The following is a 25,384-nucleotide window of genomic DNA, read 5'->3' as shown; positions in this document are numbered from 1 at the left end:
ATATTTAACTTGTGACAAAGCAGAAAAAGTGAGTTGAGGAAAAGCATTTTAATTTTAAATAATTTTTTTAAAGAATATTTCTAAACATTCAGTAAATTGTTTCAATTTTAAATCTCTTAAAAACCTCAGTATTTGGCTACCCAGTTTACCTACGCACTGCTGCACTTCCAAGAAGTTCACTGAGCTGTTTGTGAGAGATGCATATGATAAGGCATTATATTAACGTAATTACTCTGTGACAATAATATACAACTGAGCTGACCTTGAACAGTCCTTCTACCATCCGGGTGGTTTCCTGGGTGCATTAACACGCCTGCGCGACCGCCGCTGCTGCTGCTGTGTGGTTGTTTGCCGGTGGGTAGTCAGGACTGGCGCCTATACACGGTATTTAACCCAACCCTGGCTCGGGCGGCCAAACCTTCGCCGCTCCGAAAACACCAGGTTCCCCCTCCCCCCCTAAAATGCTGTTTATTTATGTGACCTTGAAATGAACTTTGTGCTGCAAGCAGTGCTTAAAGTCAGCTTGTCCTTTCCTCGCAGGTCTCGGCTCCCGACTCTCTGGATTTGAGCGTTTCACAGCTGCGATGTTCGCTTGCGCTAAAGTGTTATCGGCCGCTGCAGCGGTAAGTGGTCGTCAGACAGACAACTATCCCCGTCCGTGCCTCACCAAGTGTGTGAATGTTTGTCTCGTCCGTATTGGAGGAAATTCCCAATGGGGAGGGCTGTTCCTGCTCTTCGTCCTTGTCTTGTCTGAGAGAAGTGTTAGGCCCAGGGGGGTCATCGCTTTTCTTTTGAGACTGATCTTGGTCAATCAATACTGGACAGGGTCCTGCAACACTTGCGGTTAAATGTAGTTAGTTGTTCAGGCAATACAAAACATACTGAGATTGTAGTTCGTGAGTAATGTATTGGGAAATATTTTAAAAACTGTCTGTCTATCGTGTGCATTGGCACTTTAAACTAGCGTATCTCATTTCAACGAACAGTTGAATGTGTCTTAACTTGCAAATAGTTATAAAAACCGTGTAAACATAAATGTATTTTGTAGCACTAACTATTATAACAGCCCTGTGAAATTGAGAGATATTTGATTGGAGTTTGTCCTTTTATTTTTTGACTTACAGTTTGACATCAAGCCACATAAGGAGAAATTAGGGCAGGTAGCCAAAAGCTTGGACAAGGAGGTAGATTTTAAAGAGCGTCTTAAAGGAGGGAGAGAGGGAAGTGGAGAGGTTTCGGCAGGGAATTCCAGAGCTTAAGGCCTAGGCAACAGAAAGCATGGCTGCCAATGGTTGAGCGATTTTATAATTAGGGATGAATACGAGGGCAGAATTAGAGGAGCGCAAATATCTTGCGGGGTGGGCGAGGCTGGGTGGAGGAGATTATGGAGATAGGGTGGGGCGAAGGGATTTGAAAACCAGGATGAGAATTTTGAAATTGAGCCGTTGCTTAACCGGGTGCCAATGGTAGGTCACCGAGCACAGGAGATAACCGGACTTGGTGCGATACCATCATCAGCCTTCTCCATTATTCATCAAAGAACTCTATCAAGTTTGTCAAACATGATTTGCCTTTAACAAATCCATGCTGACTGTCATTTATTAACCCATATTTTTCCAAGTGACAATTAATTTTGTCTCAGATTATTGTCTCTAAAAATAAAAGCACTTTTTTCCCCACTTCCATCAACACTTTTCTGTCCAATATGCACTGTTCTGGTGAGGGAAATAGGGAAACCTGCTTTCTAGCTACTGTTCTTGAATTGACCACGTTGCCCAATTCTTTTCTCCTTTCACAGTCTGAGAAAGTATTGGGTTTGGCAGCTTCAACTTGACAAAAATGAGAACTTGTGGAAGAGGGCCTTCTACCAATATGTGTTTTAGTGCTTGGAAATTAACCTATTGCCTTACAGGGTCATCTAAAGATTCTTGACTAAGGTGTTTATATATGTGACTTTCTGTCTTTTCTTAATTAGGTTCGCAATGGATCTGGAGCTCTTTGTAGACCACTTTGTGTGTCAGTCATGTTCACACCAGAGGCCCAGTCTGGAAAGGTAGGTTAAGAAAGGTTGTTTTTAAACTGTGTGACAAATTGTTAATTGTCATGCTTAAAAAGTCTTGACCCTCCCTTTTGTTCCCCGCTTTCTACTTTGCTTATCCCTTAACCAGCTGTGTCCATAGAATAGGTTACCAACTCCAAAGTTAATTGATTTACCTGGTATTTACCAGTGCAATCTGACCTGTGCAAGCTGTTAGTTATCCAAGAGTGACCCAAGTGTAGCTGGCCACTGTCTGGCGCTGAACTTGATCAGTTACAACCATGACGTCTTATTTTTGATCCTGAATTGAGCTTTCGACCCCATTTCCTTTCTGTCACCAAGACCGCCTACTTCCACCTCCGTAACATCGCCCATCTCTGCCCCACTTTAGCTCATCTGCTGCTGAAACCCTCACCCATGCCTTTGTTACCTCTAGACTAGACTATTCCAATGACCTCCTGGCCAGCCTCCCACCTTGTACCCTCCGTAAACTTGAGCTCATCTAAAACACTCGAAGTCTCATTCACCCATCACCCCGTGCTCGCTGACCAACATTGGCTCCCGGTCTAGCAATGCCTTGATTTTTTTTTCAAATCCTCATTTTCAAATCCATCCATGACCTCGTCCCTCCATATCTAACTTCATGCATCCCTACAACCCTCCGACATCTCTGTGTTCCTCCAATTCTGGCTTCTTGCGCATCCCCAATTTTGATCGCTCCACCATTGGTGGCTGTGCCTTTAGCTGCCTAGGCCCTATGCAATGAAATTCCCCCCCCCCAAACTGCTCTGCCTCTCTACCACCCCCTCCATCCTTAAAAACTACCTCTGACCAAGATTTTGGTCACCTGTCCTAAAATCATCTTGTGTGGTTTGATAATGCTCCTGTGAAGCACCTTGGAACGTTTTACTATGTTAAAAGCGCTATATAATTGCAAGTTGTTGCTGTGGCTTTTGCTTCCCATAGGTGTGTGACTGAGGTCAGGCACTCCATATAATCTGGTATCCGTAAAAGTGATAGTGAAGCTGTCAGATTGTCGTAAGCTCCCAACTGGTTCAGTAATGTCAGTTAAGGAAAGAAAGCACCCATTCTTACCCAGTCTGGCCTATATGTGACTCCAGTCCCACACCAACATGGTTGACCCTTAACTGTCCTTTAAAGTGGCTGTATCAAACTGCTTTTCAAGAAGACGACCCACCACCATGCAACAAGGATGGCCAATAAATCCCAGCCTTGCCAACGACGCCCACATCCCCAAAATGAATTTTAGAAAGTAGAGATGAGGATTAAACCTGCAAAGCACCACCCAGTGTAGATGCCGTTCATCACTATGCCACAAAATGCTTTGTAATTTTGGCAAGAATTTGCAGTCTAGATCAAATATGATTTCTATATTAGTTTGTTATTGGACAGTAAATCCTTTTTAGTTTTCAAAAGCTATGTTAACTTGTGGTTTGTTGAACAAGTATTGCATTTCCAAAGACTGAACCAAAAATGTGTGCTTTTGTATGTGTTTGATTCCAGTAAAAACTGCTGCTGATGATCAAGTTTCTCTCTGATGATGGACTCTGAGTTGAATGGTCTAGAGTCCATCTGATAGAATACAATGTAGACCCTCGAATCACCAGACAGCAGATGTATCTGAATAAATTATGGGTCTTCAAATATAATTTGAAGTAAATTGTACTTGTACATAAGTGTTTGAAGGCAACGAGTGGCCTGTTAACACAAGTGAGTGAATACATAGATTGCCAGTAGAATGACACTCTGATCCTTCGAACCAGATACATTCTTGGTGTGAGTGAGCTGCTCCAATATGTACATATCCTGTTCCAACAGACCTGTATAAATTCAATTACTTGGTTTATTCTACATCTGTGGGACCATTAATATTTCAGAGAGTCCTATAGTGCTATAGATAAATCCTCAACTCTCAAGTTCTATATTGCCTGCAGTTTTATTTAAGCACCTTTTATTTTAAGAAATTGATAAAACATGAAAGCTTCAAAATATAGTGCTCGTACTTTAATGTTTATCTTTTATTGAATCTCCCCTCCTAAACTTTTTCTCATATGCCTGTTGTCAGATCACATATTGCATGTCCTCTGACAATGCCGTTCGTTAACCAGACGCTAGAATGGGCTACATAGAGTTGTCCTTACTTTATTTTATTCTTTCCCTCAGCCACCACCTCTCTCTCTCTCTTCCTCCCACGCCCCCCTCCCCCACCCACCACCACTTGCTCAAGATGCATTTTGTGACTACCAAAAGCTTTCTTTAGTAATTTTGGTTATTTAGGTTCTTGTGTATGTAAAATTGTAAATGCAGATCTATATAATAAGCTAAATTAGGGTGCTCGGGATGTGGTATGCAAGTTCTTTTCATCAGGCTCATGAAGTCCCTTTCTGCTTTGTGGCTTCTAGTGCAAAGCTCATTTCAACATCTGTTCCGGAAGGAGGACTAGAAAAGATTGATGCCTAATTTTGATTTTGATCAAACAGGCAGCAGTATTTTTGAACTAGCAGGAATAAACCTATAACATTCTTCCAGTCCCAGGAACTGAAATGCAGTTTTCTCTCAACATAAGAACATAAGAATTAGGAGCTGGAGTAGGCCATTCGGCCCCTCGAGCCTACTCTGCCATTCAATAAGTTCATGGCTGACCTTCTACATCAATTACACTTTCCTGCACTGTCCCCATATCTCGATTCCCTTAATATTCAAAAATCTATCAAACTCTCTCTTCAATATACTCAGACTGAGCCTCCACAGCCCTTTGAGGTAGAGAATTCCAAAGATTCACCACCCTCTGTGAGTGAAGAAGTTTCTCCTCAGCTCAGTCCTAAATGGCCGACCCCTTATTCTGAGACTGTGACCCCTGGTTCTCGACTCCCCAGCCAGAGGAAACATCCTCGCTGCATCTACCCTGTCAAGCCTTGCAGGAATTTTGTATGTTTCAATGAGATCACCTTTCATTCTTCTAAACTCGAGAATATAGGCAGTCTACTCAATCTCTCATAGGACAATTTCCCCCCCCCACCCCCCACATCCCAGGAATCAGTCTGGTGAACCTTCGTTGCACTCCCTCTATGGCAAGTATATCCTTCCTTTGGTAAGGAGACCAAAACTGTACACAATACACCAGATGTAGTCTCATCAGGGCCCTATATAATTGCAATAGGATGTAATTATTCTTATACTCAAATCCTCTTTGTAATAAAGGCCAACATTCCATTTGCTTTCTTAATTGCTTGCTGTACCTGCATGTTAACTTTCAGTGATTCATGTACAAGGACACACTGGTCCCTCTGAACACCAACATTTCCCAATATCGCACCATTTAAAAAATACTCTGCTTTTCTATTTTTCCTACCAAAATGGATAACTTCACATTTCTCCACATTATATTCCATTTGCCATGTTCTTGCCCACTCACTTAGCCTGTCTATATCCCATTGAAGCCTCTTTGCATCCTCCTCACAACTTACATTCCCACCTAGCTTTGCATCATCAGCAAACTTGGATATATTACATTTGCTCCCTTATCCTAGTCTTACCAATATCTGTACAGTTGTAGCAGGACTTCCCTACTCTGACCCCCTTGCAATAAAGGCCAACATTCCATTCGTCTTCCTAATTACTTGCTGTACCTGCATGCTAACTTTTTGTGTTTCATGTACAAAGACCCCCAGATGCCCCTCTACCACCGCATTTTGTAATCTCTCCCCATTTAAATAATTGCTTTTTTATTTTTCCTACCAGTGGATAATCTCTCATTTCCCCAAATTATACTCCATCTGCCAAATTTTTGCTCACTCACTTAACTTATCTATAGGCCCAAATTTCCCCATGAGTTGCACCGTTTTTTTTGGTGTAACTTGATTTTTCTGCTGTATCTTTTTAATTGCAAATACGGCCATTTAATTTGCACCAGTGTAAGTGAGTTAATTAAGTTTTTGTTGGGTCAGTTTTTTTTTTCAAAAGAAGGCGTTCCCAGTCACTTACACCATTTAGAAACATTGAAACATAGAAAATAGGTGCAGGAACAGGCCATTCGGCCCTTCGAGTCTGCACCACCATTCAATATGATCATGGCTGATCATGCAACTTCAGTACCCCCACTCCTGGCTTCTCTCCATACCCCCTGATCCCTTTAGCCATAAGGGCTACATCTAACTCCCTTTTGAATACATCCAACGAACTGGACTCAACAACTTTCTGTAGTAGAGAATTCCACAGGTTCACAATTTTCTGGGTGAACAAGTTTCTCCTCATCTCGGTCCTACATGGCTTACCCCTTATCTTTAGACTGTGACCCCTGGTACTGGACTTCCCCAACATCGGAAACATTCTTCCTGCATCTAACCTGTCCAATCCCTTCAGAATTTTATTTGCTTCTATGAAATCCCCTCTCATTCTTCTAAATTCCAGTGAATATAAGCCTAGTCGATCCAGTCTTCCTTCATATGTCAGTCCTGCCATCCCAGGAATCAGTCTGCTGAACCTTCGCTGCACTCCCTCAATAGCAAGAATGTCCTTCCTCAGATTAGGAGACCAAAACTGCACACAATATTCAGGGGTGTGGTCTCACCAATTTGGCCAGTAAAAAGTTGTACTAAACTAACTTAGTGCAGCGTATGTGTCCACTTTTGTCTGCACCGAAAGACCTTACAGTTAAGGAATCGGCGCAAATAACTACATTTAAAGAACCACCATCATAGGCGGTCCCTCGAACGAGGATGACTTGCTTCCACGAGTTCACAGATGTTTCAATGAAGGACCCGATGTTCCAGTCCTTCATTGAGCAAGTGGAAGTGCCTTTGCGTGGATTTTTTTTAACGTGTGGTGACCATTGCACACCAGCCACCACACTGGCTTGACAGAGCTAGGCCTTTATCCAGTGGCAAGGGTTAACCAGGATGACTGGAGACCTGCTCTGCTGCACGGACCTAGCGCCCACACACATCGCAGTGTGGGCTGGCTCATGCTACCACTAGGCCCTCGGCTCTTCTGGGCTCCGTACCCTCACTTGCCGCACCTCTTGCCACAACCTCTCGCTGCTCCTCCGCCACGATCTCTTGCCGCTCCTCCGCCACGATCTCTTGCCGCACCTACGCCAGAAACTCTCACCGCTCATCCGCCCCGACCTTCTCACTCCTCTGTACCTGGGCCCCGCCGATGCTCCAAAATGACGACCAGGGTTTTGATGACGTTACCCAGTCGCCCATCTCAAAATCGTCGCACACTTGGAGCAGCTCTTGCTGGAGATTGAAGTGGTACGCCACCCCAGCTCTTTTATAGCCCGACCTGCGGAGGTGTTCTCTCGCAGGTCAGGTGTCCCAGGCCCGTTGCTGCAGCTCTTTAATAGCCCGACCTGCGGAGGTGTTCTCTCGCAGGTCGGGGGGCCATGATGTCCCAGGCCCACCGCTCCAGCTCTCCAGAGAGTGTACCGACAGCAAAAGCTGTCGGGGGCACCGACCACCGGTGGTGCCACTCCCGTGGGGCAATTCCGAGAAAGGGCCAATTTCGTCAAGGGGTCAACGCGGTGGGAAAACGGGCGGAATTGTCCTCTACACCACTTCAAACCTGAGGAAGGGCAATTTTTTAAATGGCGGTCCCTCCACAGAGACTTGGCAGCCATTCCGCACCGAAGAGCGGCTGGGGAGTGGCCAGAATACCAACGTCTTTTTTTCGGCGCGCTTGGAGGCAGACAAAAACGGTGCACCTCGGGTGAGGGTGTCAGAAAAACAGGTTAGGGAAATTCTAGCCCCATATTCCTTTTGTAGATTCTTTGCGTCCTCCTCACAACTTGTTTTCCCACTTGCGTGTATCATCAACAAATTTGGCTGTATTACGATCGGTTCCTTCATCCAAGTCATTAATATAAATTGTAAATAGTTGAAACCCCAGCACTGATCCCTGTGGCACCCCATTAGTTACAGTTTGCCAACCTGAAAATGACCCATTTATCCCGACTCTCTGCTTTCTGTTAGTTAGCCAATCCTCTGTCCACGCTGATATGTTACCCGCAACCCCGTGAGCTTTTATCTTGTGCAGTAACCTTTTATGTGGCACCTTATCGAATGCCTTCTGGAAATCCAAATACATGACATCTACTGGTTCCCCTGTGTCCACCCTGCTCATTACATCCTCAAAAAAAACTCCAGCAAATTTGTCAAACATGATTTCCCTTTCATAAAACCATGCAGACTCTGCTTGACTGCATTATGATTTTCTAAATGTCCTGCTACTACTTCCTTAACGATGGACTCCAGCATTTTCCAATGACAGATATTAGGCTAACTGGTCGAAGATTTCCTGCTTTCTGTCTCCCTCCTTTCTTAAATAGGAGTGTTACATTTGCGGTTTTCCAGTCTGCTGGGACCAGGGAATTTTGGTAGATTACAACCAATGCATCCAGTATCTCTGCTGCCACCTCTTTAAAAACCCTAGGATGCATGCCATCAGGTCATGGGGACTTGTCCACCTTTAGTTCCATTAGTTTACCTAATACTTTTTCTTTAGTGATAGTGATTGATTTACGTTCCTCCCTCCCTATAGACCCTTGATTATACAATATTGGGATATTTTTAGTGTCTCCTACTGTGAAGACCGATACAAAATATTTGTTCAAAGTCTCTGCCATTTCTCGGTTTCCCATTATTAATTCCCCAGTCTCATCCTCTAAGGGACCAATGTTTCCTTTAGCTACTCTCTTCCTTTCAATGGGTCCAAGTTTTAACTGGATTTGTTCCTATTTTTTTTGGAGCAACTAGTTTTTTTTGGAGTATCCGAGGAATTGCAATTCTCCACATTTAGTTTACTCCAGTTTCAGTGAGTTAGTTTAGTTTCGTTTTAGTTCAGTGTTTTTTTTTCCAAAAGGGGGCATGTCCAGCCACTCACGCCTGTTTTGCAAGTTTAGACTGCGAAAAATTACTCCAAACTAACGTAGAACGGAGTAAGTGTTCACTTTTGTACACCGCAAAAAACCTTGTTGTAGAGTTAAGAAATCAGCGCAGCTAGCCAGAGATGGGAGGGGGGTGGGTGGGGGGTAGGGAAGAGAGAGCACCAAACACCTTTACTTTAAAAAAAAATAAAGAACCATCATCAATAAATCAATCAATAAAAAATAAAATAAGTCAATAAATCAATAAATAAGAAATTAAAAGTTCCTACCTCACCTACCTGTTCGGGAACACTGAAAGCCCTCCAGCAGCAAGCACACGCAGCCCATACACGCAAGCAGCGGCAGGCCACTCGGCCAGGGAGGGGGAAGAGGGGGCAATGTTAAACAGACGAGCCTGCCCAGGTCCCATCCTACTCACTTCTTGCCCCCCAATCTCTTTGCTTTCCTGCTATCCCCACTCCTCCGAACATCTCTGAGACAGTCCCAAGGAACACTCGATGGCCTCAGTCAGTGAGAGCAATCGACATCTTCCTTCTTGATGGTCACTTTTGCCAGCTCCTTCTCCCTTGTTTGCCGTCTCCAGGTCCGAGCTCAGGATCTCCTTCTCTGCATAGTCGGTCACCCGCTCCAGGAGCCCATTTGGCCAGGGCTAGGGGTGGCGTGCATCAGGCCCCTCCCACACAGCCTGCAGCACATGCACACAGAATCTGGGGGCCAGGAGCTACTGCACACGCGCGCAGACTCCACTGTGCATGCGCGCAGCTGCCGGCAGTCTTTTAGGCACAGGGCTGTAGCTCCGCCTCCTGCTGCTGTTGCTACGCTGCGCCGAGGCCTCATGAAAGTCGAGAATAGCAAGGTAGGAAACAGGCAAGCTTTTTATTCAAGGAAATCGGCGGATCTCTGTGGTGCGCCGTTCTAATTCTCAACTGAAACTTGGGCCCTATATATCTGTAGAAGCTCTTACTGTCTGTTTTTATATTTCTTGCTAGTTTACTCTGATAAGCTATCTTCTTCTCTTTTTTTTAGTCCAGTTCTTGATGACCTGTTCTCCCAACTAAATTTATTCTGGTCAACATGGTACATTGGTTCAGTTTTGGAATTCCTGAACGTTTGTGTGTTATGTGTGAGTGACTGGGATATTACAGGGATAACAACTCGAGGATTTTAATATATTAAAAATATTTTTTAAATTCTTATGTCCACACTTATAATGGGATTTGCCTATGTAAACTTTTAATTATAATTACACAATTTGACTGCTGGTTGGATTTGTGCTCAGACTGTGAACATACTCTGGAAATTTTCAGAACTTGGGGTCGCTATTTTGGTTTTTCAGCAACTATAATTTCAATAAAAGTTTTTCTTAGCAATATTTTAGTTCTATTAAAATCTTGTACACTTTACCCTGTGACAGCGTTAATTATCCTCCTGCTTGTATGTCACCCTGTCAATGTTTTAAAAATTAGATTTTCTCTTTTTATCTCACTGCACCTCTGTCTCACCTCATTACCAGTCTCTGACCCAAAATAAGAATAACTTCAGTGCACTCCCGAAGATCCCTCTAGAACCAAAGTGTGACTTTTATTTCAATGATCTAGAAATCATGTTCTTCAGTTTAATCTTTTAACGCAAGGGCACCACATTTTAGGAAGGGTGTCTAGGCCTTAGGGCACTGAGGAGATTTACCAGGGATGAGATACTCTGTGGAGAGATTGGAGAAGTTGAGATTGTTCTCCTTCGAGTAGAGAAGGTTAAGGGGAGACCTAATGGAGGTATTCAAAATTATATGGAGTTTTGATGAGAGCAAGGAGGGAGAAACTGTTTTCTCTAGCAAGTGGATCAGTAATCAGAGGTCATAGATTTAAAATAATTGGGAAAAGAACTAGGGGGGAAATTATTTTTTTCCATATAGAGGGTTGTTGTGATCTGGAATGCACTATCTGAAAGGTTGGTGGAATCAGATTCCATAGAAACTCAAAAGGCAATTGCGCATGTACTTGATGAGGACTAATTTGCAGGGTTATGGTGAAAAAAAAAATGGGATAAGGGACAAAGAACCCGCACAGGCATGACTGGCCGAACAGCCTCCTTCTATGCTATAAGATTCGATGATGTATATTATTGTGACCTACATAATAGATGGGGATAGGGAAATAGGAGAGAAACTAGGGAGTGAAGGGGGATCAGGTCTTGGGTAGGGAAGGCCTGAGGACAGGCTTGGCTTACTAAGCCAGGGGAAGGGGAGGAAGCAGCTGAGGTACATGAATGATTTCTATCTTGATTACCAAAAAGTTTATAAGCTCCTCTCATAAGAACATAAGAATTAGGAACAGGAGGAGGCCATCTAGCCCCTCGATCCTGTTCCGCCATTCAACAAGATCATGGCTGATCTGGCCGTGGACTCAGCTCCACTTATCCGCCCGCTCCCCATAACCCTTAATTCCCTTATTGGTTAAAAATCTATCTCTCTGTGATTTGAATACATTCAATGAGCTAGCCTCAACTGCTTCCTTGGGCAGAGAATTCACAGATTCACAACCCTCTGAGAAGAAATTCCTTCTCAACTCGGTTTTAAATTGGCTCCCCCGTATTTTGAGGCTGTGCCCCCTAGTTCTAGTCTCCCCGACCAGTGGAAACAACCTCTCTGCCTCTATCTTGTCTATCCCTTTCATTATTTTAAATGTTTCTATAAGATCACCCCTCATCCTTCTGAACTCCAACGAGTAATGACCCAGTCTATGCAATCTACCATCATAAGGTAATCCCTCATCTCCGAAATCAGCCTAGTGAATTGTCTCTGTACCTACTCCAAAGCTAGTATATCCTTCCTTAAGTAAGGTGACCAAAACTGCACGCAGTACTCCAGGTGCAGCCTCACCAATACCCTGTACAGTTGCAGCAAGACCTCCCTGCTTTTGTACTCCATCCCTCTCCCAATGAGGGCCAACATTCCATTCGCCTTCCTGATTACCTGCTGCACCTGCAAACTAACTTTTTGGGAAGGACGCGGCCTTCCGTGAGAGGTGGGCACCGGAGGGACTGGAGTACATCATCACGCCCGGCAACCAAATTTTAATTTGATTTTACGTTTTAAAGTTTAATTTGTTTTAATTGCTGGTGCTTTTAGTGTCCCCCTCCCCTTTTATAGGGGGCACTGGAAAAAATTTGATTTTAGCGCCCCAAAAAAAAAACCAAAAAAAAAAGAAAAACACAAAAAAAAAGGAGCAAAAAAAAAAAAAGGGCCTTTTAAATGTCTGGTGTGTCACCCAGGTCGGCTGGCATGGTTTAATGTTTTTTTGTTTTGCAGATAAATTCCAAAAAGAGTTTCATGCACAAGGACCCCCAGGTCCCTCTCCACTGCAGCATGTTGTAATTTCTCCCCGTTCAAATAATATTCCCTTTTACTGTGTTTTTTTCCAAGGTGGATGACCTCACATTTTCCGACATTGTATTCCATCTGCCAAACCTTAGCCCATTCGCTTAACCTATCTAAATCTCTTTGCAGCCTCTCTGTGTCCTCTACACAACCCGCTTTTCCACTAATCTTTGTGTCATCTGCAAATGTTGTTACACTACACTCTGGCCCCTCTTCCAGGTCATCTATGTATATTGTAAACAGTTGTGGTCCCAGCACTGATCCCTGTGGCACACCACTAACCACAGATTTCCAACCCGAAAAGGACCCATTTATCCCGACTCTCTGCTTTCTGTTAGCCAGCCAATTCTCTATCCATGCTAATACATTTCCTCTGACTCCGCTTACCTTTATCTTCTGCAGTAACCTTTTGTGTGGCACCTTATCGAATGCCTTTTGGAAATCTAAATACACCACATCCATCGGTACACCTCTATCCACCATGCTCGTTATATCCTCAAAGAATTTCAGTAAATTCAATTAAACATGATTTCCCCTTCATGAATCCATGTTGCGTCTGATTGATTGCACTATTCCTATCTAGCTGTCCCGCTATTTCTTCCTCAATGATAGCTTCAAGCATTTTCCCCACTACAGATGTTAAACTAACCGGCCTATAGTTACCTGCCTTTTGTCTGCCCCCTTTTTTAAACAGAGGCATTACATTAGCTGCTTTCCAATCTGCTGGTACCTCCCCAGAGTCCAGAGAATTTTGGTAGATTATAACGAATGCATCTGCTATAACTTCCGCCATCTCTTTTAATACCCTGGGATGCATTTCATCAGGACCAGGGGACTTGTCTACCTTGAGTCCCATTAGCCTGTCCAGCACTGCCCCCCTAGTGATAGTGATTATCTCAAGGTCCTCCCTTCCCACATTCCCGTGAGCAGCAATTTTTGGCATGGTTTTTGTGCCTTCCACTGTGAAGACCGAAGCAAAATAATTGTTTAAGGTCTCAGCCATTTCCACATTTCCCATTATTAAATCCCCCTTCTCATCTTCTAAGGGGCCAACATTTACTTTAGTCACTCTTTTTCGTTTTATATATCGGTAAAAGCTTTTACTATCTGTTTTTATGTTTTGCGCAAGTTTATTTTCGTAATCTATCTTTCCTTTATTGCTTTCTTAGTCATTCTTTGCTGTCGCTTAAAATTTTCCCAATCTTCTAGTTTCCCATTAACATTGGCCACCTTATATGCATTGGTTTTTAATTTGGTACTCTCCTTTATTTCCTTGGTTAGTCCTTCTCTTACCGCCTTTTTTCACTGGAATATATTTTTGTTGAGCACTATGAAAGAGCTCCTTATAAGTCCTCCACTGTTCCTCAATTGTGCCACCGTTTAGTCTGTGTTCCCAGTCTACTTTAGCCAACTGTGCCCTCATCCCACTGTAGTCCCCTTTGTTTAAGCATAGTATACTCGTTTGAGACACTACTTCCTCACCCTCAATCTGTATTACAAATTCAACAATACTGTGATCACTCATTCCGAGAGGATCTTTTACTAGGAGATTGTTTATTATTCCTGTCTCATTACATAGGACCAGATCTAAGATAGTTTGCTCCCTTGAAGGTTCTGTAACATACTGTTCTAAGAAACAATCCCGTATGCATTCTATGAATTCCTCCTCCGTGCTACCCCGTGCGATTTGATTTGAGCAATCGATATGTAGGTTAAAATCCCCCATGATTACTGCCGTTCCTTTTTCACATGCCTCCATTATTCCCTTGATTATTGTCCGCCCCAGCGTGAAGTTATTATTTGGGGGCCTATAAACTACGCCCACCAGTGATTTGTTTCCCCTTACTATCTCTAATCTCCACCCACAATGATTCAACATTTTGTTCATTAGAGCCAATATCGTCTCTCACAACTGCCCTGATATCATCCTTTATTAACAGAGCTACCCCACCTCCTTTCCCTTCTTGTCTATCTTTCTGAATTGTCAGATACCCCTGTATGTTTAATTCCCAGTCTTGGCCCCCCTGCAACCACGTTTCTGTAATGGCCACGAAATCATACCCATTTGTAATGATTTGTGCCGTCAACTCATTTACTTTATTTCAAATGCTGGTGCGTTTAGGTAGAGTGTTTTAATACTAGTTTTTAAACCATGATTTTTAGTTTTGACCCCTCCTGCAGCCCCTTTATAGTCCTACATATTGTCCCTTCCTATCACCTTGTGGTTTACACTCTCATTTGTTGTTATAAAGGAAAAGATTCGCGAAAATAAATGTGGGTCCCTTACAGGCCAGGACATTGCTGGTTTCCTGGCAGTGGAACCAATAGAATATAGCACTTAATTTTTTTTTTTTAATTGTCAGTTTGCAGTGCTGGGTGACTGCCGCTGAAGAAGGAGCTCACTTGGCGATCCAGAGAGAACAAGGATAGGGTGGCTGTAAAGGTGCGGGTGTTGAATGTGGAGGAATGACGTGAGGCCAGAGGTTCGATAGGTGAACAACCTGCAGCAGCAACGGGTTGTGAAAATAGGGCAAAGCAGTTGGCAAGCCCAAGTAAAATGGCACAGAGGCAGAAATAAAGATTGGGGAACAGAGATGGAGACTTGCTGAAGAGATGGGCAAGGTAAGTGTAGCATGCCACTTCGTGTAACGAGGCTGGTTGATCTGTAATGACAGGCAAGTGGTAACAAAGGAGGGTTTTTTCCATTATAAATATTGACATAAAAGTGTTACTCAACTGTGACACACAGGTAATGTTGACAGCAAATGCATGTCACATGCATGATTTAAAAATAGAGATATATGTAAAAACATTGTTTTTAAGAATGCCTATTTCTGTATTAATTCTAGAAAAACACAGCACTTTTGAGAAGGACCCAGGGCAAGAATTCATTTACTCAAGAAGTGCTCAGAGAGTTCCAGACAAGTGCTGCAAGGCAAGATATTGACACCGCTGCAAAGTTTATTGGTGCTGGAGCTGCCACAGTTGGAGTAGCTGGTTCCGGTGCTGGTATAGGAACAGTTTTTGGTAGCCTTATTATTGGCTATGCCAGGTAATCTTAACCAACAAAATGCTCAGTCTCTTGAGAAAATTCTCATTAAAAATAACCTGCACTATAATATGACCTTCCTGCACACTGCCAATCACACATTACTTATACTCTGCAGGTAATACTATTGCAAAGCTGACATCACCCAAACAAATGATGGTTTTGGGGTTTAACTTGAACATTGGTGCACAAGAGTAGTCGTATATTGCTGGTTTATTGTACAACATGCTATGTTGAAAGATCTAGGAAAGTATAATGCACCTCAGTGTTTCTCTTGGAGATGTAGGATCTGATTTAGTGCTGTCAGCCCTTGAATTTTAACTTGTTCCCTAAAACTTAATAACTGACCCACTTATCAGACTGTGTTGCTTTACAAATAGATATGCTGGACTAGATGTGCATATGTAGTTTAACAGTTCAGTAACTTGTACAAATTAATGTGAGAGTCTTAGCTAGATATAATGAGTAGTTGTCACTAAGAAACTGGCTTCTTCAAGTATCTGATTACTGTTGTTTAAACCTAAGAGTAACTTAAAATAAGATGGTATGTCTGACAACACACCACTCTTTCATACTGCAGTAGAGTATCTGCTTAGATTATAGGCTGAAACACTTGGTAAGGCACTTGAACCATAACCGTTCAATCTAAATGTGAATGTGTTACCAACAAAGTAAAGCTGAAAAACAAATTGGTGGAAGAAGAGAGTAAAATAAAAATTGTTTTCTTTTCTGACCAATGCTCCAAAGCCATCTAACCATATATTCTATTAAGACATGATTAACTTGATCAAGTTTTCAGTTATAACTCCTATTCTCATGACTTCATTTTATTTTACTCTGTTTTGTTTCACCAATTTGAGTGTTAGTTTTGCTTTGTTGGAAACGTTTTCACATTTAGGTTGGAAAGTTATGGTTGCAAGTACCTTACCAAGAGTTTGAGCCTATAATCTAAGCAGTCACCGTAGTGCAGTACTGGAAGAGTGGTGCATTGTCAGAGGTACAGTCCTTATGAGCTGTTAGACCAAGTATCTATCCACCTGCTCAATGGTTCCAGTAGATGCTAAAGGTCCCATGACACTATTTGAAGAGCAATAAATTCTCTTGGTTTCCTGGTTAACATTCCTCCTCAAACCAATACCACCAAAAATAGATAAACTGCTTATTCAACTCATTACTGCTTGTGGGATCTTGTGTGAAAAATGACTGCTACAATTGGCCATTTAACAACACTCGCTGCAGTTCAAAGTATTTCATTATGTGGAAACACATGTTTGAGACAATGTGCTATATTAATGCATATCTCTTTCTCTTTATTGTCTTTATTTTTTTCTTTGAAATGTCTCCCATCTGGTGTTGACTCCTTGCTGGGGCAAAGTTGACCATAAGGGGCATCGCAGCCGATCCTTTCCTCAACCAACTTCGACGCAAGGACATTTTTAACAGAAGCCACTGGGTAGCAATCAGGGTGGGAATCCTGGCTTCTTGTGATTTTTTTATTTTTTTTCCTCCCTTCCCTAACCCAGAGATGCTGAAACCAATTGTAATACATTTGTATCACTCCAGCTGAGATTATCTGCAAATATATTATCAAATATTCTGTTCCTCTCACTGTTAAACTCAACTTCTTGCACTAACTCTTGCTTAGAACCCATTCTTTCCCAGAACCTCCAAACTGTAGTGGCCCTTATCGCCCTTCCTCTTCCTTTTGTTACAATCTGCAGGCTTTTAAAACTTCAGCTAGGTAACACCTAATTGCTACTTTTTAATTTACCTAGTCTTTCTTAGTCTTGGTGATCGTGGATCCAGGAGAAAGCGCTGGTATGTCAGAGCAGGGAAGAAAGAAACTAAAATAATTAGAAATTGAAGACAAAGCAATTTCCAACAGCTGAGGTAAAATGAAACTGAAGTTTCGAACCTACAAATAAACTACAGTAATGTGGAAGCGATATGATGAGTCATTTTCAAAAGGATTGATTTCAATAATATATATTGGTGATGCATCTGGTGACGTTCTCCTACAACCATTTCTTTTCCAAATTTTGTTGCCTCCTCGTCATACTACATTAATTGACAGAGATTGAGTTTTAAGAATGAGAAAGCATGATGAATATAAGAAAGGTTTGCATACTATTTCTGCCAGAGATCATTAAACTAAACAGACATCAATATTTTACAAGTAATCTTGGTCAGTTTGAGAAATCAGCTGCCTGATGAAAGAAAATGCTTAAAAAATATTTTTAGCATAGGAACGGATAAAGAGTTTATCGATCAAGTAGCGAGGTCACCCAGGGGCCTGAATCAGTATGTCACTTAGAACACAATGGCCAGCGGGAGCAGCAATGTGACGACGATTGCCACTGACCTCGAAGAAAACTGTGAAAACTTTAGGTTTCTTGACGTGTAATTGATTGTAGTGAGATGCAGCTGTAACATCAGCAAGCTGTTTAAACAGCCAGTCATGTTGAAAGAATTCTCAGACAGCAAACCAGGAAATGAAAAGCACTGATTATCTGCACTGTTTATAAAAAAAAAGTTAAAGAAGCTGAAATTAAAAAAAAAAAATTAATCGAGTAATTTTTAATCATAATAGAGAAACTTGACATTACACAAATATAAAAATTAGTTTTCACGGCCAGAACGGGTGTTCAGCAATCAATACACTGTTAAAACCCCAGTTACACCTATCCCAACAAGGCTTAACATTTAATGGGTTATTTAACAGCGATATTAACACGGAACAGTTCATGTTTTTGTCAGTTCCACTGATTTCACGAATTGCTGGCTATGGGGGTGGGGGGGGCAGCGGGTGGGTGGGAGTGTGTCCACAACACAACCTGTGTTGGAGCTGTGAATGACTGACCGCAACTTCAGGATTTCCGCATTTAGATGCGCATGTGCTAATTCCTTAAGTTCAGTTTCAGAGAGGTAATGAGGGTGAACGCTGACCGTTTGCCGTTATTACCCGCTGCAAAATCCAGGCCATTAGTTGTGTTACTATGAAAGCTATCCTGCTTGGAAAAAGTTTACATTTTATGTCCACTTGCACTTCCATTATTTGTTTCTGGAAACATGTGCACAGATGGGTTTTAAATTGCTGTGAAGAGAATCTTCAGCCAAATCTAGTCTTTAAAACTTCTGAACAGTACTATCAACAGTGACATTATTAAACAATCAATGCAGTGCCCTTTACCCGCCCCCACAAACTTTGCATGTTTAAAATGTTCTCTGCACTATACTATCCTCCTGTGTTACATTATGTGCATAATTGCTGCTGCTGCCTCATGCCAGTGTGTTGCTGTCCTTCCATCCATGTTCTCTGTGTAAGTTGCTTCCCCTCATCTGTCTTTTTTTTTTCTCCCAGTCTGCTATTCTTGCCCACTCCTGCTAACCCTACCCACCAGTGGCTCCCTGTTCCTCAGCCTCATCAGTCGCTACTTCTTTCACTCTGCCAGCCCAGGCTCTCATCCATCCTGACTGGATCGACTGGCCTGTATTCACTGGAGTTTAGAAGAATGAGAGGGGATCTCATTGAAACATTAAAAATTCTGACGGGACTGGGTAGGTTAGATGCAGGAAGAATGTTCCCGATGTTGGGGAAGTCCAGAACCAGGGGTCACAGTCGAAGGATAAAGGGTAAGCCATTTAGGACCGAGATGAGGAGACAGAGAGTTGTGAACCTGTGAAATTCTCTACCACAGAGAGTTGTTGATGCCAGTTTGTTAGATATATTCAAGAGGGAGTTAGATATGACCCTTACGGCTAAAGGGATCAAGGAATATGGCGAGAAAGCAGCAAAGGGGTTCTGAGGTGAATGATCAGCCATGATCTTATTGAATGGTGGTGCAGGCTCGAAGGGCCGAATAGAAACATAGAAAATAGGTGCAGGAGCAGGCCATTCAGCCCTTCTAGCCTGCACCGCCATTCAATGAGTTCATGGCTGAACATGAAACTTCAGTACCCCCTTCCTGCTTTCTCGCCATACCCCTTGATCCCCCGAGTAGTAAGGACTTCATCTAACTCCCTTTTGAATATATTTAGTGAATTGGCCTCAACTACTTTCTGTGGTAGAGAATTCCACAGGTTCACCACTCTCTGGGTGAAGAAGTTTCTCCTCATCTCGGTCCTAAATGGCTTACCCCTTATCCTTAGACTGTGACCCCTGGTTCTGGACTTCCCCAACATTGGGAACATTCTTCCTGCATCCAACCTGTCTAAACCCGTCAGAATTTTAAACGTTTCTATGAGGTCCCCTCTCACTCTTCTGAACTCCAGTGAATACAAGCCCAGTTGATCCAGTCTTTCTTGATAGGTCAGTCCCACCATCCCGGGAATCAGTCTGGTGAATCTTCGCTGCACTCCCTCAATAGCAAGAATGTCCTTCCTCAAGTTAGGAGACCAAAACTGTACACAATACTCCAGGTGTGGCCTCACCAAGGCCCTGTACAACTGTAGCAACACCTCCCTGCCCCTGTACTCAAATCCCCTTGTATGAAGGCCAACATGCCATTTGCTTTCTTAACCGCCTGCTGTACCTGCATGCCAACCTTCAGTGACTGATGTACCATGACACCCAGGTCTCGTTGCACCTCCCCTTTTCCTAATCTGTCACCATTCAGATAATAGTCTGTCTCTCTGTTTTTACCACCAAAGTGGATAACCTCACATTTATCCACATTATACTTCATCTGCCACGCATTTGCCCACTCACCTAACCTATCCAAGTCACTCTGCAACCGCATAGCATCCTCCTCGCAGCTCACACTGCCACTCAACTTAATGTCATCCGCAAATTTGGAGATACTACATTTAATCCCCTCGTCTAAATCATTAATGTACAATGTAAACAGCTGGGGCCCCAGCACAGAACCCTGCGGTACCCCACTAGTCACTGCCTGCCATTCTGAAAAGTACCCATTTACTCCTACTCTTTGCTTCCTGTCTGACAACCAGTTCTCAATCCACGTCAGCACACTACCCCCAATCCCATGTGCTCTAACTTTGCACATTAATCTCCTGTGTGGGACCTTGTCGAAAGCCTTCTGAAAGTCCAAATATACCACATCAACTGGTTCTCCTTTGTCCACTTTACTGGAAACATCCTCAATAAATTCCAGAAGATTTGTCAAGCATGATTTCCCTTTCACAAATCCATGCTGACTTGGACCTATCATGTCACCATTTTCCAACTGCGCTGCTATGACATCCTTAATAATTGATTCCATCATTTTACCCACTACTGAGGTCAGGCTGACCGGTCTATAATTCCCTGCTTTCTCTCTCCCTCTTTTTTAAAAAGTGGGGTTACATTGACTACCCTCCACTCGATAGGAACTGATCCAGAGTCAATGGAATGTTGGAAACTGACTGTCACTGCATCCGCTATTTCCAAGGCCACCTCCTTAAGTACTCTGGGATGCAGTCCATCAGGCCCTGGGGATTTATCGGCCTTCAATCCCATCAATTTCCCCAACACAATTTCCCGACTAATAAAGATTTCCCTCAGTTCCTCCTCCTTACTAGACCCTCTGACCCTTTTATATCCGGAAAGTTGTTTGTGTCCTCCTTAGTGAATACTGAACCAAAGTACTTGTTCAATTGGTCTGCCATTTCTTTGTTCCCCGTTATGACTTCCCCTGATTCTGACTGCAGTGGACCTACGTTTGTCTTTACTAACCTTTTTCTCTTTACATACCTATAGAAACTTTTGCAATCCTTCTTAATGTTCCCTGCAAGCTTCTTCTCGTACTCCATTTTCCCTGCCCTAATCAAACCCTTTGTCCTCCTCTGCTGAGTTCTAAATTTCTCCCAGTCCCCAGGTTCGCTGCTATTTCTGGCCATATTGTATGCCACTTCCTTGGCTTTAATACTATCCCCGATTTCCCTAGATAACCACGGTTGAGCCACCTTCCCTTTTTTTATTTTTACGCCAGACAGGAATGTACAATTGTTGTAATTCATCCATGCGGTCTCTAAATGTCTGCCATTGCCCATCCACAGTCAACCCCTTAAGTATCATTCACCAATCTATCTTAGCCAATTCACGACTCATACCTTCAAAGTTACCCTTCTTTAAGTTCTGGACCATGGTCTCTGAATTAACTGTTTCATTCTCCATCCTAATGCAGAATTCCACCATATTATGGTCACACTTCCCCAAGAGGCCTCGCACAATGAGATTGCTAATTAATCCTCTCTCATTACACAACACCCAGTCTAAGATGGCCTCCCCCCTAGTTGGTTCCTCGACATATTGGTCTAGAAAACCATCCCTTATGCACTCCAGGAAATCCTCCTCCACTGTATTGCTTCCAGTTTGGCTAGCCCAATCTATGTGCATATTAAAGTCACCCATTATAACTGCTGCACCTTTATTGCATGCACTCCTAATTTCCTGTTTGATGCCCTCCCCAACATCACTACTACTGTTTGGAGGTCTGTACACAACTCCCACTAACATTTTTTGCCCTTTAGTGTTCTGCAGCTCTACCCATATAGATTCCACATCATCCAAGCTAATGTCTTTCCTAACTATTGCATTAATCTCCTCTTTAACCAGCAATGCTACCCCACCTCCTTTTCCTTTTATTCTATCCTTCCTGAATGTTGAATACCCCTGGATGTTGAGTTCCCAGCCCTGATCATCCTGGAGCCACGTCTCCGTAATCCCAATCACATCATATTTGTTAACATCTATTTGCACAGTTAATTCATCCACCTTATTGCGGATACTCCTTGCATTAAGACACAAAGCCTTCAGGCTTGTTTTTTTAACACCCTTTGTCCTTTTAGAATTTTGCTGTACAGTGGCCCTTTTTGTTCTTTGCCTTGGGTTTCTCTGCCCTCCACTTTTCTTCATCTCCTTTCTGTCTTTTGCTTTTGCCTCCTTTTTGTCTCCCTCTGTCTCCCTGCATAGGTTCCCATCCCCCTGCCATATTAGTTTAACTCCTCCCCAACAGCACTAGCAAACACTCCCCCTAGGACATTGGTTCCGGTCCTGCCCAGGTGCAGACCGTCCGGTTTGTACTGGTCCCACCTCCCCCAGAACCGGTTCCAATGCCCCAGGAATTTAAATCCCTCCCTGCTGCACCACTGCTCAAGCCATGTATTCATCTGCGCTATCCTGCGATTCCTACTCTGACTAGCACGTGGCACTGGTAGCAATCCTGAGATTCCTACTTTTGAGGTCCTACTTTTTAATTTAGCTCCTAGCTCCTTAAATTCTTTTCGTAGGACCTCATCCCTTTTTTTTTTTTTACCTATGTCGTTGGTACCAATGTGCACCACGACAACTGGCTGTTCTCCCTCCCATTTCAGAATGTCCTGCACCCGCTCCAAGACATCCTTGACCTTTGCACCAGGGAGGCAACATACCATCCTGGAGTCTCGGTTGCGGCCGCAGAAACACCTATCTATTCCCCTCACCATCGAATCCCCTATCACTATCGCGCTCCCGATCTTTTTCCTGCCCTCCTGTGCAGCAGAGCCAGCCACGGTGCCATGAACTTGGCTGCTGCTGCCCTCCCCTGATGAGTCATCCCCCCCAACAGTGCCAAATATTCCTGGAGAATAGGAATAACTCCCAACTACTTTTTTCCACCACCGATCATTTTCTCTGGCTTCCTTCTAGTCTCCCCATGGACATTTAATGCGAGGAATTGATGGACTTTTTTGCATCCAAAATCAAAACCACTTACACAGGTCGCTCTCCTGTCTCTGCACCCTGTAGCATCTCCCCATCTCTTATTGCTTGCTCCTCCTGCAGCCTTTGTGCAACTTATCACTTCCAGAGGTCCACTACCTGCTCCCTTGATCCATTCATGCTTCCTCTCAGTCCTTGCCGACCAAACTGTTCCTATCCAACCAGTACTGACCCTGCTCTTTCAGAACTGCTGTTAATCCCCCCCTTCATCAAAAAGGTCACTTTCAACTCCTCCAATTTCTCGTTACCACCCTATCTCCAATCTTCCCTTTTCGGTCAAATCCAGAACTGTCATTTCCTTGTTTTACCTGGCTTGATGTCTCTTAGATGATTTTCAATGCCATCGACCATCCATTCTCCTCCAATGCCTTTCTTCCAAAGCCCACCTTTGTGGCACTGCTTTCTCATGGTTCCAATCCAATATTATGCAACAAAGACACTAAATCTCTTCCCATAACAGGAAGGTAATTTCTGAAGTTCTCAGGATACTATTATTTGTGCTTTCCTTTGCCATGTGCATGCTGCTCCTCAGCAACATCATCCAAAACCTAATGTCAGTTTCCACATGTATTCACCTCCTCCATTGTTTGTCTGATCATGACCTACATGAATCATTATTTTTTCTGATTTAATGCTGGTAAAGCTTAAATCATCCTCTTCAACTTCCACCAGTACCTCTATGCCTCTGGCCTAGACTCTACCAACCACATCAACAATCATCTTGGACTTAGCCCAGGGATATGAAGTTTAAGTATCCTGTTTGACCCTTTATTGAACCTCTTCCCCCAAATTGGATCCATGATCAAGATCATTTCATTTCATCTCCAAAGCATTGCTTAATTCATAGCTGTCATAGCTTTAAAATTTGATTTCTGAAATGCTTTCCGTGTTGGCCTCCCAGTCTCCACAAACTAAATCTTATCCAGGACACTAAAGCCTGCATCTTTTTCCTCCATCACCACCTTTTTGCCAAGCTCCACTGGCTTCCTGTGCCCCAGCACATTGATTTTTTTTTCATGAGATCCTCATTTTCAAATTCTTTTAAAGAACTTTCACCATCTTATTTCTGCAGTGTACCAATGCACACCCTTTCCCCACCCTTTTAGCCATTGTTTCAGTCACCACACCTCCATCATCTAGTGCTCTCTCCCTAAATGTCTGTGTTGTCACCTCCCTGCTTTTAAAATCCTTCCCTTTTACTGTTATTTTGCTGTCCCCTTCCATTTTTCCTTTTTTTCCCTCTTGTTGGACTCAATATCCACCTTTTTCTTCCCTGCAAATCACTCGGTTCTTCTCTACAGGAGGAATGCTGCTATAATATAAATTGTGAAAAGAGTTTGAGCACCAGATTTGCAATTTATGTTTGAGGAACCTATTCTCATCTGTTGACTTCAAATTCTGGTCAAAATGAAGTTCTTTTCTTAAGTAATTTTTAAATAAGTTTTGCATGTAACTTCCATTTGAAGATAAAGCTAGAAATATTATATTTCACAGTATTTAAATCATTTTTAAAAGAGATATATGTACATAATTCTGTACCATTGGGAAATTCATGATCATCCTTTCCAGCCCTCCCATAATTGAATCAGTACCCTCACTTTTGTGAACACATGCATAATTTAGTTGAGGCAAAACAAATCACTGCCTTAATTTATACATGGAGTATAAAAGTTTGCTTTTGGGGACAATCTGATAGAAATTGCAGAGTTTATTTTCCCTTTTAAGGCATATCGTCTCCAAGCCTTCATGCATCATTCCTAGGCTGAGAGGCTGTGCATGCTCTCTTTTTTTTAGTGCCACAGTTTGATTGTACTTAGGTGTGCAAGAGCAGCCTAAGGTCATGATGGGATACCTGAATTTGGGGACAGTCCTCATGCGGAATTTGTGTGAATATACATCCTACCACCTTAGTGCAGCATGTTTTTAATGTTATGACCACATGCAGCCAATTGTAAATATACAATAACTTTACAGCTTTCAAGTAAAGTGTACTAGGTTAAGACTTCCAGCTACAAGGTTACAGTTTAGGATTTAATAATGCTTTATTTTCTTGTAGAAATCCTTCACTGAAGCAGCAGTTGTTCTCGTATGCTATCCTTGGATTTGCCCTGTCTGAAGCTATGGGACTCTTCTGTTTAATGGTCGCTTTCCTGATTTTGTTTGCTATGTAAAATTTGTTGATGAACAGAATAGCCTAATCAAGTACAAATGTAATTAATATTTAACTGGCTCCCACAAATATTTATGTTGGTGTCCTAGAAATGTACATTTCCTAAGTCTATTGTCAAATGTTCCAATAAATCCTAATACAAGTA

General features: G+C 42.8%; 1 protein-coding gene across 3 annotated transcripts; it reads left to right on the top strand.

Moving 5' to 3' along the window:
* Positions 1-298: 298 nt before the first annotated feature.
* On the top strand, positions 299-25,384 carry LOC139258285 (ATP synthase F(0) complex subunit C3, mitochondrial-like). 3 transcript variants are annotated; one of them, XM_070874716.1, is made up of 5 exons: positions 299-354; positions 541-623; positions 1,976-2,053; positions 15,171-15,373; positions 25,126-25,384. In XM_070874716.1, the coding sequence occupies exons 2-5, from the start codon at positions 585-587 to the stop codon at positions 25,238-25,240; spliced, it is 435 nt and encodes a 144-aa protein (XP_070730817.1). In that variant the 5' UTR covers positions 299-354; positions 541-584; the 3' UTR covers positions 25,241-25,384. The 3 variants fall into 3 exon arrangements, with proteins under 3 accessions (XP_070730817.1, XP_070730816.1, XP_070730818.1); XM_070874715.1 differs by having other exon boundaries at positions 309-384; XM_070874717.1 differs by lacking the exon at positions 299-354 and adding an exon at positions 374-441.

Source organism: Pristiophorus japonicus, chromosome 3, assembly GCF_044704955.1.
Source record: "Pristiophorus japonicus isolate sPriJap1 chromosome 3, sPriJap1.hap1, whole genome shotgun sequence".
NCBI lineage: Eukaryota > Metazoa > Chordata > Chondrichthyes > Pristiophoridae > Pristiophorus > Pristiophorus japonicus.
The sequence above is the reverse complement of the archived record's forward strand: the minus strand, read 5'-3'. Positions and strand labels throughout refer to the sequence as shown.

Coding starts and splice junctions, on each gene's coding strand:
- LOC139258285 (XM_070874716.1), top strand. CDS start 585: ATGTTCGCTTGCGCTAAAGTGTTATCGGCCGCTGCAGCG. Junction 624..1,975: donor TGTTATCGGCCGCTGCAGCG/GTAAGTGGTCGT, acceptor TTTCTTAATTAG/GTTCGCAATGGATCTGGAGC. Junction 15,374..25,125: donor CTTATTATTGGCTATGCCAG/GTAATCTTAACC, acceptor ATTTTCTTGTAG/AAATCCTTCACTGAAGCAGC.